At 46.8% G+C, this 12719-nt stretch overlaps 6 protein-coding genes across 6 annotated transcripts; 3 read left to right on the plus strand and 3 right to left on the minus strand.

Moving 5' to 3' along the window:
• Window positions 1-246: 246 nt before the first annotated feature.
• On the minus strand, window positions 247-768 carry CCR75_000478 (uncharacterized protein; the record flags this gene model as incomplete). Its single annotated transcript, XM_067958585.1, has 2 exons — window positions 247-671; window positions 753-768. The coding sequence occupies 2 exons, from the start codon at window positions 766-768 to the stop codon at window positions 247-249; spliced, it is 441 nt and encodes a 146-aa protein (XP_067818017.1).
• A 65-nt stretch (window positions 769-833) lies between these two features.
• On the plus strand, window positions 834-4084 carry CCR75_000479 (uncharacterized protein). Its single transcript, XM_067958586.1, has 2 exons — window positions 834-882; window positions 960-4084. Exons 1-2 carry the CDS (start codon window positions 841-843, stop codon window positions 3057-3059), a joined length of 2142 nt encoding a protein of 713 aa, XP_067818018.1. The 5' UTR covers window positions 834-840; the 3' UTR covers window positions 3060-4084.
• CCR75_000480 (uncharacterized protein) lies at window positions 3286-4038 on the minus strand (the record flags this gene model as incomplete). Its single annotated transcript, XM_067958587.1, has 1 exon — window positions 3286-4038. One exon carries the CDS (start codon window positions 4036-4038, stop codon window positions 3286-3288), a length of 753 nt encoding a protein of 250 aa, XP_067818272.1.
• Window positions 4085-4441: 357 nt separating the features above from the next.
• On the plus strand, window positions 4442-4837 carry CCR75_000481 (uncharacterized protein; the record flags this gene model as incomplete). The annotated part of the gene is made up of 1 exon (XM_067958588.1): window positions 4442-4837. The coding sequence occupies one exon, from the start codon at window positions 4442-4444 to the stop codon at window positions 4835-4837; it is 396 nt and encodes a 131-aa protein (XP_067818271.1).
• A 449-nt stretch (window positions 4838-5286) lies between these two features.
• CCR75_000482 (uncharacterized protein) lies at window positions 5287-6813 on the plus strand (the record flags this gene model as incomplete). The annotated part of the gene is made up of 1 exon (XM_067958589.1): window positions 5287-6813. One exon carries the CDS (start codon window positions 5287-5289, stop codon window positions 6811-6813), a length of 1527 nt encoding a protein of 508 aa, XP_067818270.1.
• Window positions 5586-8906, minus strand: CCR75_000483 (uncharacterized protein; the record flags this gene model as incomplete). The annotated part of the gene is made up of 6 exons (XM_067958590.1): window positions 5586-7859; window positions 7929-8114; window positions 8182-8297; window positions 8356-8550; window positions 8626-8788; window positions 8834-8906. The coding sequence occupies 6 exons, from the start codon at window positions 8904-8906 to the stop codon at window positions 6934-6936; spliced, it is 1659 nt and encodes a 552-aa protein (XP_067818269.1). The 3' UTR covers window positions 5586-6933.
• Between the last annotated feature and the right edge of the window lie 3813 nt (window positions 8907-12719).

The raw sequence follows: 12719 nt of genomic DNA on the forward strand, positions 1-12719 counted from the left end.
AACGAAAAGTACTGATTTGCAGAGAGAGACATAATAATACTTTCTGTCACTTTACATCAATCACGAAAGTGACTGTTGTTTTAGGAACGGGGGTGTCCGTTACACTAGTATTATTTCCTATAAGAGGATTAATAAATATAATTTCCTGAAGGAAATAATCTCTTTTATTAATTTTGACTTATAAAGGTATAAATCGGATCAGTGATTTCACCATTGAAAAACTTACATGCGCAAAGGATTGGTCAATCATGTTTTTATTGCTAATGTATAATAATGAAAAGTATTAAACCAGAAGAGTACACTCTTCTTGTCACTGACTTCTGGTTCACTAATGTGATTAATTATTCGTGCCGGGTGCCAATCTTCGTCTTCTTCAAGCACCACAAGACAGCTCTTGCGTTCTCTACGCAGTCGTCGCATATCATCAGTTTGACTCTGCTGTGTAGCTTCGCTATCATTTATTTCGGTGCAAATGAACACATAAACGAGTTGCTTTGCAACTTCTGATAATACAGTCGAGTCCAATAGCTCCGTCTCCGCCAGCACTTGAATGAACTTATTGACAAGCTTGGCTCGGTCTTGAATTGTGATTGCCTCCTTAGCAGCGGCAATTATCAGCTCCGCAGTGAAGTCCAGCTCTTCCACTGTAGCTCCACCTCTTGTAAAAGTCTCTAGCCGAGACACAAATTATTGGGCAGTGTCCTCCATTAGAATGGCGGCAGTGGTCATCGAGCATTTAAAAGGTGGCATACTGAAACGACCCATCATGAGAGTGATGGTCGCTTAAATTGCATGGGCACCACACAATTCGAGACATTCATTGAGATTCGAAATTAAAGGATGACAACAACGCAGTTCCAACGCGTCTTTGGTGTTGACTTTGTACGTGACTGCTACCATCACTCACGTCGAAATCTTGTCTAACTATATGTTTAATCGGCTCTTCCTGACCCCGACAGGGTGCGCAACGATGCGTTGTTGCTGAGAGCAATGGCGACGTGGTGCCAAACGAGCTTGGTGCCATGACAACCGCCACAATCATCTCTTTTAAGGGAGAGGAACGTCTTGTCGGGGAGTCGGCCGTGCTTGCGTCCAGCACGAATCCTTGCAACACGATCGGATTTCTTTCAGTACTTCTTGGTAAGAATCTTACGGACGTACAGCGCCAGCTTGAGCGGCTGCCGGGTTGTCAGCCCACGTTTGAGGTCAACGAGGCTGATCACGTGGTAGCTCTAGTCACGTATGGTAAAAATGGAACCATAACGAAACTTACAGTGGAGCAGCTTACTGGTATGCTACTCGCCGATCTAGCCTCGCAGATGAAGAAACGTTTCGTGGACGAGCCTTTGCATGCGCTCCATGTAACATTGGCTGTACCATCAGTGTGGGTAGATAAGGAGAAGCGGGCTCTGCGGATGGCTGCGAAAATTGCTGGAATTCCGAGCTTGGCGATCATTTCGCGCGATGCGGCGCTGGCTCGCTGTTTCCACTGCAAACACCCGTTAAAGGCTTCTGCTCCTACTGATGATGGTGATGTCTGTATGGAGACTGCTCGCCACATTGCAATTGTCGACATGGGCCACACTAGTACTAGTGTCACAATTGTGAAACTCACGCCCGCGGGTGAGACACTGGTTGCGACCGAGGCGGATGTTGAGCTTGGAGCCGAGACATTCGATCGTCGACTATTTGAGCATTTCCAGAATGAGGTGCAAGAAAAACACCAGCTAAGCGTAGTGCTTCACTCAAAAGAGGGAAAGCGCCTATACCATGCGTGTGAGAAGCTTAAGAGGCTGCTGTCTACCATTGGTGAGGCAAGTGTGACAGTGGAAAATCTTGCTCCTGAAAAAGACATCAATATATCGATTTCTCGCGATAAATTTCAAGCGCTTTGTACCGCTGAACGTAAAAATGTGACTGAGATGGTACAAAAAGCACTAGAGACGGCCCAGGATATAGTTGCCAGTGCCGATATTGCGGCGGTTGAAATTGTCGGTGGTGGTACTCGTATTCCGTTTGTACAAGAGGCCATCATTGCTGCTTTTCCTGCACAGCAGCATCGAAGCTCTACTCTTATTGGCCGGATGCTTGATTCTACTACTTCCATTGCTCTTGGTGCCGCGTATTTTTCAGAGGCAGCTACCACTGCTGTGACTAACGCGGTCGAATCCGTCGAGAATACGGCAGAGCTGGCTCGGTGTGTTGCGCTGGAGCAGGAGTTTCAAGCTCGTGATGCTCAGCTGATGGCCATTGCCGACGAGCGTAATGCCATTGAGGCATTTGTGTATGAAATACGTTCAAAGAGCAGCGGAAAGTTTGGAAATATGCTCGACGCATCTAAATTAAATCCTCTCTTGGAAGCCGCTGAGGACTGGATTTATTCTGAGGAGGCTGAATTTGCGACGCTGGATGCTATTAGCGCTAAGCGTAAAGCGATTGAAACGGAAATTCGCGCCGTGTGTGAAGATTACTTTTCTGCTATGGAGGCGGATGAACGTGCGTTAGAAAAGCAGCTCGAACAGGAATCTCAAAAGGCTGAAGCTGAACGTCAAGCGGATGGAGGCGATGAAGATCATGACATTCGCAAGCTAAAGAAGCCCGAGCGTATGCGCATGGTAGTGAAAAACAAAGAAGAAGGCAATGAGCTGTTTCGTGACGGTAACTACAAGCATGCTGCTGCTCGCTATGTAAAGGCTCTGACGCATGCTTCTAAGTTCTTCGATTTGTCGGAAGCTGATAAAGAAGAAGTGAATTCTATAAAGCTCAGTCTGTATTTGAACCTGGCCCAGTGCTACCTTAAAATGGAAATCAATTCTAAAGTGGTGGCAAATTGCAATGAAGCATTGATTCTGGATCCCAAGAATGTAAAGGCTCTATATCGTCGCGCTGTAGCGTACGAGAAGGAGAATAAGGTTGAGCAGGCTGCTGACGACGTCAAGGCTGCTCTAAGAATCGCACCACAAGACCGTACCGTCATCAAGCTCGATGAGCGTCTCAAGCTTTGTCTACGCCGCCAGCTCGAAAAAGAGAAGAAAATGTGGAGCAAGGCATTTGCGTAAGTTTTTTTTAGTCATTTGACGGCATGCTTGAAAGTATTTTAGAGATCCTACGACCGACTTTTAAAGTAGATACAGCTACGTCCCCTTATCTTCGTGTGATTTAGTTTGCTTTTCTATTATAAGTCGATACATGTGCACTAGATGATTTTCAAATAATGTGCTTCGACTATCCATGTAAAATTCATTCAGCACCCATTCATTCCTGTAACTCAATTGCCATTTTTGTTTACTGCTTGTCTACTACTGTGCATCTATTAATCCACTTGCGTCGCCGCACCATGGCTAATGTAAAAGGATCCTTTTGCCAAGGCCCTGAAAACGATGGCGCGTAAATCCAGCCATTGTCGTCTCCCTGCGACACGTCTAATGTCCACCCTTCCGCTCTGAGATGACTCGGCACCTTTGGCGCAACCTTTTCAAAAGCATCAGATGATACATTGGCGTCTGTGACGGAGCTCCAGCGCTTACGCTCATTCGAGCCAGAGATTAACGTGTCCGTGGTCCACTTTTTTACAATGTGATAGCGTTGGTTCTCCCAGAGCTCCAGCATTTGGTCCACTTGTTCATTGGGGGTAAGTTTGATCTCGAGAAAAAGAATGGACTTGCGTTTTTGTCTGTCGAAATCTGGTGGCACCTCAATCTCGTATGATACGACTTCAGATTGCTTCTTCTCGAGGAACGGAGCTAATGCGAGGTTAGCGTTGCCAATACAGTCATCCTTCAGAAAGCGATCGTAATCCATCACGTGCACCTCAAGACACTTCTCTTTTGGGCGGTCTACTTGGAACTGAAACGTCTCGGGCGGCTCCCAACGTGGATGGAGGCTATTTGGTACCACAGAACTCTTTTGGCTTACGCGCCCCAATTTAAACACCACGTACGGGTCGCTTTTGCCACCCATACCCATAAAACCAAAGTCACTTGCCGCCAAGTCACCTGCACAAATAAGCGTCACCTGCAGCGTGTGCATGCCGCTCATAATCACTTTCTGTCTCTTCGACGTTTTCCAGATTCGGAGTGCGACCCACACTACGATGTGATGTCATGTAATTATTGCCTTCTCGTAAATAAAGAGCGGTATACTGCGACGGAAGCCGGTTCAGGAGGAATCTTATTATCCGGATTCATTAAATCAATAGATCCACGTTGTTCTACTACACCAACTTATTTTCTATTCCTTAAACTGTAGCGCGTTAATCGAACAATCATACCATAGCTGTCATCGGAAGTTTTTTCAGTATACAACTTTTTTAAGTGCTGTATACAACTTTCATTTTTTTGGAATGAATCGTAATATTATACTGTACTGTGCACTTCTACACGTGAAATAGACAATTATTGCAGCTGAAGAATATCATTTCTCCTTAATCATTGTTACCCAAATGTACGCCGTCCACGTGACACTCATTAAGGCTGTAGACCTACCGTCTGCCGACTTCAACGGTAAGAGCGACCCGTACGTGGTCTTCCAACTGGCCAACACAACGCGCAAGAGCTCAACCATCCCAGCGAATCTAAACCCAGAGTGGGATCCTGAAGAAACGTTCGCCTTCATCGCCGACGATCCCCAAACGGCCGTGCTTGATGTCAGTGTGTTCGATCACGACCGCATCTCTAAAGACGATATGATTGGCTTCTGTAATTTGCCACTCGCTCCCTTAATGGACAAAGCCGAGTCGGAGGTGCTCATGTACGAACTCGAAGTGCCAGCAGCCCTCGCGAAACAGAAGCGCAAAAGCGCCATTATGCTCGAGATTAAGCTCGAAAAGGAAGACTAGGCCAATGCATGTTGTCTATTGTGTAAACCTCAAAACTCGGCCGTTAGTAATAAAATAATGGTGCTTTATGTTGCAGCTTTTCTTGCACGTGCGACTTGCACGGAAAGTGCTTTAAGCTAGTCGGTAGTTGTCATGACTGCTGAAGCATCCGAGAATAGGCAGTGCTTCTGTTTATAGACATGATAGCACTGCTAGAAGCCGCGTCATCATGGTCTCGAACCATCTGAAAGCCTTGTCCCGAACGGCGGCTCCCATGGGCGAATTCTATCGATTCTATCGGTGTCACATTGGCTTGACGGCTGCCACGTCGCTTCCCAACGCCTTAATATAGCGGCTTTCTTGCAAGTCTCTTTTTGTCTTTGAAGCAAGACGACGGACGTGAGTCATAGCTATCTAAGCAAGTTTTCACAAGTTTAAAAGCTTTGAAGTGCGCAACGTTGCCGGAAGGCATGAAGACTAACATTTCAAAGGCACAAACCAAGTTTCGATCGAGGTGCAACGACGAATTCAAGCACAAGTTGCATAAGCTTATTACCGCCGCGTCACACTCTCCAGATGATACATACAACAATAATTCTTGGGTTTCAGGAGACTCAAGCGGCTCAGACGTTGAGCATGAAAGCGAAGACGCAGTGAGGGAGCAACTTGTGAGCGCCAACATGCACCCGTCATTGGAACATCTGACCGCAAAGCAGAGACGGGGTCTGCATTCGATATTTGATACAGAATGCAGCAGTCGAGATAGCCTTGAGCAAGTCGTCCCTCAAAGGCAGTTAACCGAATGTCGCAGTTGCACATGCAGTGATGCAAGTCGTGGACCATGCCTGCAACATGGCAGCGAACGGAAGTGCACCTACCACGGGTGCAAAAGGCACGTTGCTTCTAGTGGGTTATGTCGTACCCACGGTGGCGGGCGACGTTGCCAAGTGCCGGATTGTATGAGTAACGCTCAAAGTCGAGGTCTTTGCTACGTTCACGGCGGAGGAGGACGCTGTCAACGAGAAGGGTGTGGATCCAGCGCCAAGAAGGGGGGATTCTGCATTGCACACGGTGGAGGCCATCGATGTGAGGTGACGGGCTGTACCAGTAGTGCGGTTAGTGGGTCTCGCTGTCGAGCTCACGGAGGTGGACGTCGGTGTGCTGTCGAAAACTGTACAAGCAGCGCCAAGACGGGTGGTCGCTGCATTGCACATGGGGGTGGCAAGCGCTGTACTGTTAATGGATGCACTAGTAGCGCTCAACGCCTGGGACTCTGTAAGGCTCATGGTGGTGGACGACGATGTATCGTGGATAATTGCGCAAACAGTGCTGTAAGTCGTAGTCGCTGCATCGCACATGGCGGAGGAAAGCGGTGCGTCTTTGAAGGCTGTTCCACTACAGCTCGGAGGGGAGGCTTTTGCTTTGCGCACGGTGGACGATCTACGCCGTCGATAGCTTGCACTCGAACCAAACTACCGTCTCCATCTTCGACATTTCAAACAACGCCAGCGTCAGTGTCACCAAGGTCCCTTCCGTGGTCTCTTACCAAAGAACGCTCGATTCCTGCACTTACATTGCCTCCACGAAGACTGCTTCCTCCAATCAATGTGATGCTGACGGCCAACCGACCCGGAATTCGTCGCCGCAGTAGCCCAGTCCCTCCCATTCGGAAACCTGTTCTCTCGTTCGAGCGAAAAGATCAGTTGAGTCGCCGTAGTTTTGATGAAAGTCGGCGCAGTCCGAGCCAGGCGTGGCACTGCAGTAAGCCGGCGTATTTAAATTTTCAAGACCGACTTCAGACCCCTTCGCCATCTTCTACTCGTACAGGGTATTCGTGGCAGCGGCTCCAAGAAACGATTCGTCGCGAGTCTCGCGTCCACGGTATCACGAACGATGATGATGAAATAGTAACTGACGAAAAATTTAGCAGCAAGACGATATACAGATCTACGCATGGAAAAAGACAGACACGAAACTGTGATCCAGTTCTCTTGTGAAGCACACGCTATTTAAAAGAAATTTAGGAAGCAGTGTAATTTTTGCAAATCAATATTTGTTCATGCATTAAATTTATCATGATTTTCTGCCATTTCGCTCTTGTGCTGTTGCTTCGTGACCTACTGAATCGAGCAGTACGACCAAAATGACCTATTTTGGTTGCGCTGGCGAGACAAAATTGACTCCTGCGTAGCTACATCTAAGTGCCCGCGACCTCTAGCAAACCGTCGGAGACGAATCTCATTGTCTTCTCGGACTAAGTCGAGCTTGTCAGGGTTTTTCTTCAGATAGTTTTGCAATTGGGCCAAAGCTTTCTCGGTTTCGGTTTGTCCTTGCTTCTTATACTCCGACTTCGATATTAAATTGCTGTGACGGCCAGGTTTTTCAAAGTGATACCAAAAATACGCAATCGTGGCAATAATTTCAAACATGCGCGTAAGTGATACGAGCAGTATCAACAGCATCGACGTTTCGGTAGATGAAGTGCTGTAAAGCAACAACGTCAAACCCGCCAGCTTTAAGGAACGCGAAACAATGAGCTGCAAATTTGTGAGTGGAGGCAGCTCATCGTTCAAATGGCCAATTTCTTCGATTTCGTCTTCATCTTGAGCTTGTATCCCCGTCTGTGCTGACGCCCCCCATTGATACCACCACACAAGCCCACAACCAAAAATGGCGAAAAAAACAAAGTAAAATTTTCCCAAGTGCGGCACGCCGAAAAGAACCTCGCGATTCCATAAAAAGACGAGGTACGAGATCGCCCAAGATCCGAGTCGATATAGACTGGGCATGATCACGAAGCCGGTAACTGGAAGCGCCACTGTTGCCATAGATAATAAAGTCGATACTAGCTGAGCGCCTGGTATCATCTTGGTAGTATTTCGAGCTTGGCGCTGAAAGAGATAAAGAGCGAGAAGCGCTGAACAAAAGATTCCTCCAGTCGCACCGAGAAAGTAGTGAAAAGAGCGCGAGCGCGAGAGCCATTCCGATAAATAAAACAACAGTAGGCCGAGAATAAAGTTTTGTGTGTATACCCAAGATAGATCTGCGATACAATCGAAAGAATTGTTAAAAGTGTGCACAAGAAATGGGACACGCAGGCAAGAATACGCACATGTATAAAAAGTAAATTGAAAGTCAAACTGTGGCGTTGGAGTCATTAGAAAAGGCTGAAGGGGGCCTGCCACAGTGATACATGGAGCATGATACGGACTGAGCTTTAGCATGCACGAATTTTTAGCTTCCACTTCGCTGCACTTGATCGGACAGCCACCGACACAATCTTCACACGCCATTTTAGCTATCAACAAGAAAATGAAGTCTTGTGAGTGTTAAAAAAAGTCAGGATCGACAATTATGCAACGTACACGCCAAATTAAGAAGACTTTCAATCAAGTTGACGACAAAAGCAGGCAGATATTTTTCAAGCGTCGGAGTCGAGTCCGCAGCCTTAAAGACACTACGACAAAGCAATCCTGGGGCCCTTTATAATAGCATACTTACAAGTTATGTATTGCTGACGTCTTGTAGCAAATACTCACCGTGCAAATGTAAAGCTCAACTTGTCCACTTTCGGACTTTCCACCACGACACGTAATTCGCTCCAGGCCCAAAAGACAGGCCGTAGCGGCCACACAGCACTCTGCAAGTACCACAGCGTGGCATTAATCATCTGAAAAAGCGCCTTCGCCTCGTGCGACTGGCCTAGCGTCTGAATCAGAGCAGGTTGTAGAGCGCTGTTTATAGAATAGTCGAATATTCAAAACCTCTTCATCTTCTGCAGTAATTGCGACAGCATATGATTCCTTTACCTGTTCAAAGGATCCATGCGCATGCGTAGGGACGCATTCTTGTAAAAGCAAAAGGTGTTCTGGTGACCCCACTCAATCACTTCGCGCGTATCCGTGACGCCTTCGTCCAACCATCGGAAATGTATGCGGTCGGCTTCGGTCGCCACTGGATCATAGGTAGTGACTTCATTAACATTGATAAATCGATATTATCAAACTAAGGTCATACTAGAAGGCTTTGCGGTGGACTGCGTGAGTGCGGGCACGCAGCAGAGCAGCGCAATGGCCATCCGCAGTTGCATCTTTTAACGCTTTCTAGCGAATGATCAACGCAATGTGTAAATTGTTAAGAAATGGTGTGTCTCACACAACATGAGCTTTCATTGAATTTGATAATTTCTTATCGGTTTTTGCTAAAATGAAGGGAGCTGGCATAGCCACACCCCTTTCGGTATAGCCACTCCCCACGTTTTGTTTTCATTGAATACAAATTACAGAATAATGACAACATATACTTATTTATAGCAGAGTCATTCCACTGATCGCAAAATCAACAGTCGCTCCTTTGAAATCGTCTTGAGAGACCCCTATCTGCTGGTAGGCGGCTCGGCACTTCTCGACCTAGGATCATCGTGTTGTCCCAAAGGGAGAACACGATGATCCTAGGTCGATAATTTTATTATTTCTATGAGAGTAATAATAAAAATTATTTCCTGTGAGAGAAAATAAAGAAAGAAGTACAAATTATTATATTTTATTAATTTTGACTTAATAAGTTCCAATATTACCAAATTTGTTAATATTGAGGCAACAAGACATTAGTTCTGTTGATTGGTTGATTTAAATTTATCAATCCCACAAATCGTTACAAGACACGATAATGCGGCGCGCAACGAGGCGCTCTTCATAATTAGCTATTAATATATTAAGGGAAATGATATTGCCACCCGACTTTTTCTTATGGCTACCCGACTTTTTATTGCTATAACCGTTAGTACGTTCACCCCATTGGCTACTGTCTGGCATGCCTATTGGCTACTGTTTCGTGTCCCGTCTACACATGTATGTACAGTGCCCTACCAGACATAATGGAACGATGCCAGTTTTAATTTGTAGTCACATACAGAACCGCCTTTTTGGAACCACTCGTTAATTCTGTTCAGAGTTAAGTTCGAAATTGGCGGCAGAAATTACTTTGATAATTCAGTTAACTGCTAATAGGCCTATGGAAGGATGTGTGGAGGTTGAAAGGCAAAGGAAGTGAATTTTCACCCAATCGAATAGTAAAAAGTAATAAAACTGATTCCATCTGCATTTAAATCTCAAATCTTGAGCGACCACATGTTGTCAACAACTGCGTCTCTTATTCCCGAGCAATCGCGCTTGAGCTTGACCTAGAACGGGCACTCATAATTCCTGGATTTTTGCACTGGCCTGCCGTTTTCGTGGGCTTTGCTGATGTATTCTCCGTGGTGTTTGCAGGCATAGATCACGTCCTTCAACGGCTTGTCAGACCCTTTACCAAAGCGGTGAGAACGAAGTTTCATCAAGTCAAATTGTTCCATCTCTGCGTGCTCAAACATGGCCTGTTATACCGCCTCGACTGACGGGTACGTGAGCTCCTGAGGATGTGCGAGAGACATGATGTTGACAAAGGGTAGTAGCGAAATTGTGAAGCAGGTTTTAAGTAGGGAGAATCTACGAGAAATTAAACAAAGCTTTGTATTCTGCTTCAAATTCCTCGCGTGGTAGGGGGGGGGGTTATATTGCTCTAGCCAATTGAATTAACCGTAGGTATATTATGTGCCTATGGATCCCCCACGGGTACATGTTGTAGACGTGACGCGAGACAGTACCAATGGGCATGCCAGACAGGAGCCAATGGGGTGGACGTATTAACGGTCGAGTAGCAATTAAAAGTCGGGTAGCAATAAAAAAGTCGGGTAGCAATAAAAAAAAGTCGGGTAGCAATATCATTTCCCTATATTAAAGTCACTAGATAGGATATCGTTACGTAGGGGCTGATATTTTGTACACAGTTTTACTTTTTCTTTCTACTAAAGCCTTATTATGGAGCTCTGGTAGCTAAGACTTCTTAGCTACTTGTAAATCTCATCTGCTCGTCAGTGTACGTGAAGTTAATCGAGGCACCTCACCTTTACTGTTATTAGTGTGGGTTGACTAGAATTGTTGTCAGTACTATCGAAAGGTGCCCCGTTACAGCTTCAGTACTAGCCAATTAAGTGAAGGTGAGGTGCCTCCGAATACTTCACGTACACGATGTGGAGAGGAAGGTATAAAGTAGCCAATGAGTCTTAGCTACTAAAGGCCAATACTTAAGGCATGGAGAAAAAGTAAAGCAAAATTAATTATTTTAGCTCTCGCGTAACGATGCTCTTATCTACTGACTTAAATATATCATAAATGAAATTATGTATTGTTAATTCGTGTGGAGTTAGCTCACCTGTCACTCTGGTGAGATTCACGTAGTGACCCACCGTTGTGCATTTGATGCACACAGATGTATTCACATTAAAGGGGATGACGTCTAGCGTCATCTGCGAGCTGAGGCATTTAGAACAATACGTTCGCCATGCAGAGATGCACATTTACAGAGATGAATTCTACTAAGTATATAAATCAGTCTTAAACTTACTGTATAGTACACATTGCGCTCAAGAAGATGGAAAACCGCTTCCGTCACTTGTTTGTAGGTACAAGTTCGTTGGGTTTTGTCGCCTTTGGCGCCCACTAACTCACGCCTGAGCTCATCCGGAGTCTTAATGACGGACTCCGCCGCAGCATGGCTACGAGCCTCGGAAGCGGGCATTCGCTGTCCGAGCACAACCGCCTCAAACTGCTCCAACTGAGCAACATGTTTCTCAGGAGGAATGTCCAAATGCCTGGCCAGGGCTTGCTCACCAAGTCTCTGCCGCAAGTGCTCAGCCACCATTTGAAGAGGTAGGGGGAATTAGACCAATCAACGTTAAGGATCATCCCCACTGACACACTCATTAAAAGGGTACTACTAGTGCTACGAAGTGTATGCGACCTCGCACTACAGCCCACACACTTTTAAGCACAGCGAAGAAGCGTTTTCACCGTCTTCTCTTATGTGCAGTGAGGTAGCAGGCTCGGAACGAGGCTCTCCACAGGACTGTTGAGACGCCCTCTGCCCGGCCGCATCAGCCGAGGCTCATTCGGATGGACCCGCTCAAGTTCGATGGAACTGCAGCGCACACGATTGTCCACTGGATTTTAGCCGTGGAGCAATGCGGTGTCGCGCAACTCATCGAGGACAACAGCCGGATGGTGTCGTACGCCATGTCGCATCTGCACGGTAAGGCCTCAGAGTGGGCTTACTCGGCGCTTATGGCGGACAGAATGGCGTTCCCTACATAAGCGATCTTCAAGGAAAAAAACATTCGCGCCATGTACCAGCCGCCGAACAACGAAGTGTTGCTTCAGGCGCGCCTCTTTGGACCGCGACAGGCGAAGCGATCTCTGCAAGAGTATGTGCAAGAGATGCGCTCGCTGTCGGCGTCCATTACTGTAGGTCAGATCCCGGAGCACATTAAGGTGCCCATGTTTTTGAACGAACTACGGCATGGCCCATCGCAACAGGTCCTTTTCAGAAAGGTGCCATCGACGATGGAAAAGGCAATCCAAATTGCCTTAGTTGAGGAGCAATCCTACAGCTGTGTCTCGGCGATAGCTTGGTATAAGCCGTCGGCCGAGAGGTCAGATGCCACTCCCTTGAAGTTGGGCAATGCAGACGTGGTCTGTTTAAAATGCGGGCAAGCGCGGCCATATGATGGCTCTTTGCTATGCCAGGGTCCCTGTTGGGGCGAAGACGCCCAGCAAGAGGACTCCCTACCCAAAGGGCGACGGCAAGAACTTGCGTGCGAGATGCCTGAGTTCTGCATCAACGACTGAGGGGTCGGGAAATGCAGAAGTGCAGTAGGGTCGAAATGCCCTAATGATGCGGACTCTGAAGCTACCCCTAAGCTCAAAGTTGTACAATGATTCGCGCTTGCGCATCATGTATGAGTGCCCAAAGACCAACAAGTGGACATCGTGGACGTGAGACAACTTATCTTACAGCAAGTCACGAC

This window comes from Bremia lactucae, linkage group LG6 (genome assembly GCF_004359215.1).
Source record: "Bremia lactucae strain SF5 linkage group LG6, whole genome shotgun sequence".
Lineage (NCBI taxonomy): Eukaryota > Oomycota > Peronosporomycetes > Peronosporales > Peronosporaceae > Bremia > Bremia lactucae.

Coding starts and splice junctions, on each gene's coding strand:
- CCR75_000479 (XM_067958586.1), top strand. CDS start 841: ATGACAACAACGCAGTTCCAACGCGTCTTTGGTGTTGACTTT. Junction 883..959: donor GCGTCTTTGGTGTTGACTTT/GTACGTGACTGC, acceptor TGACCCCGACAG/GGTGCGCAACGATGCGTTGT.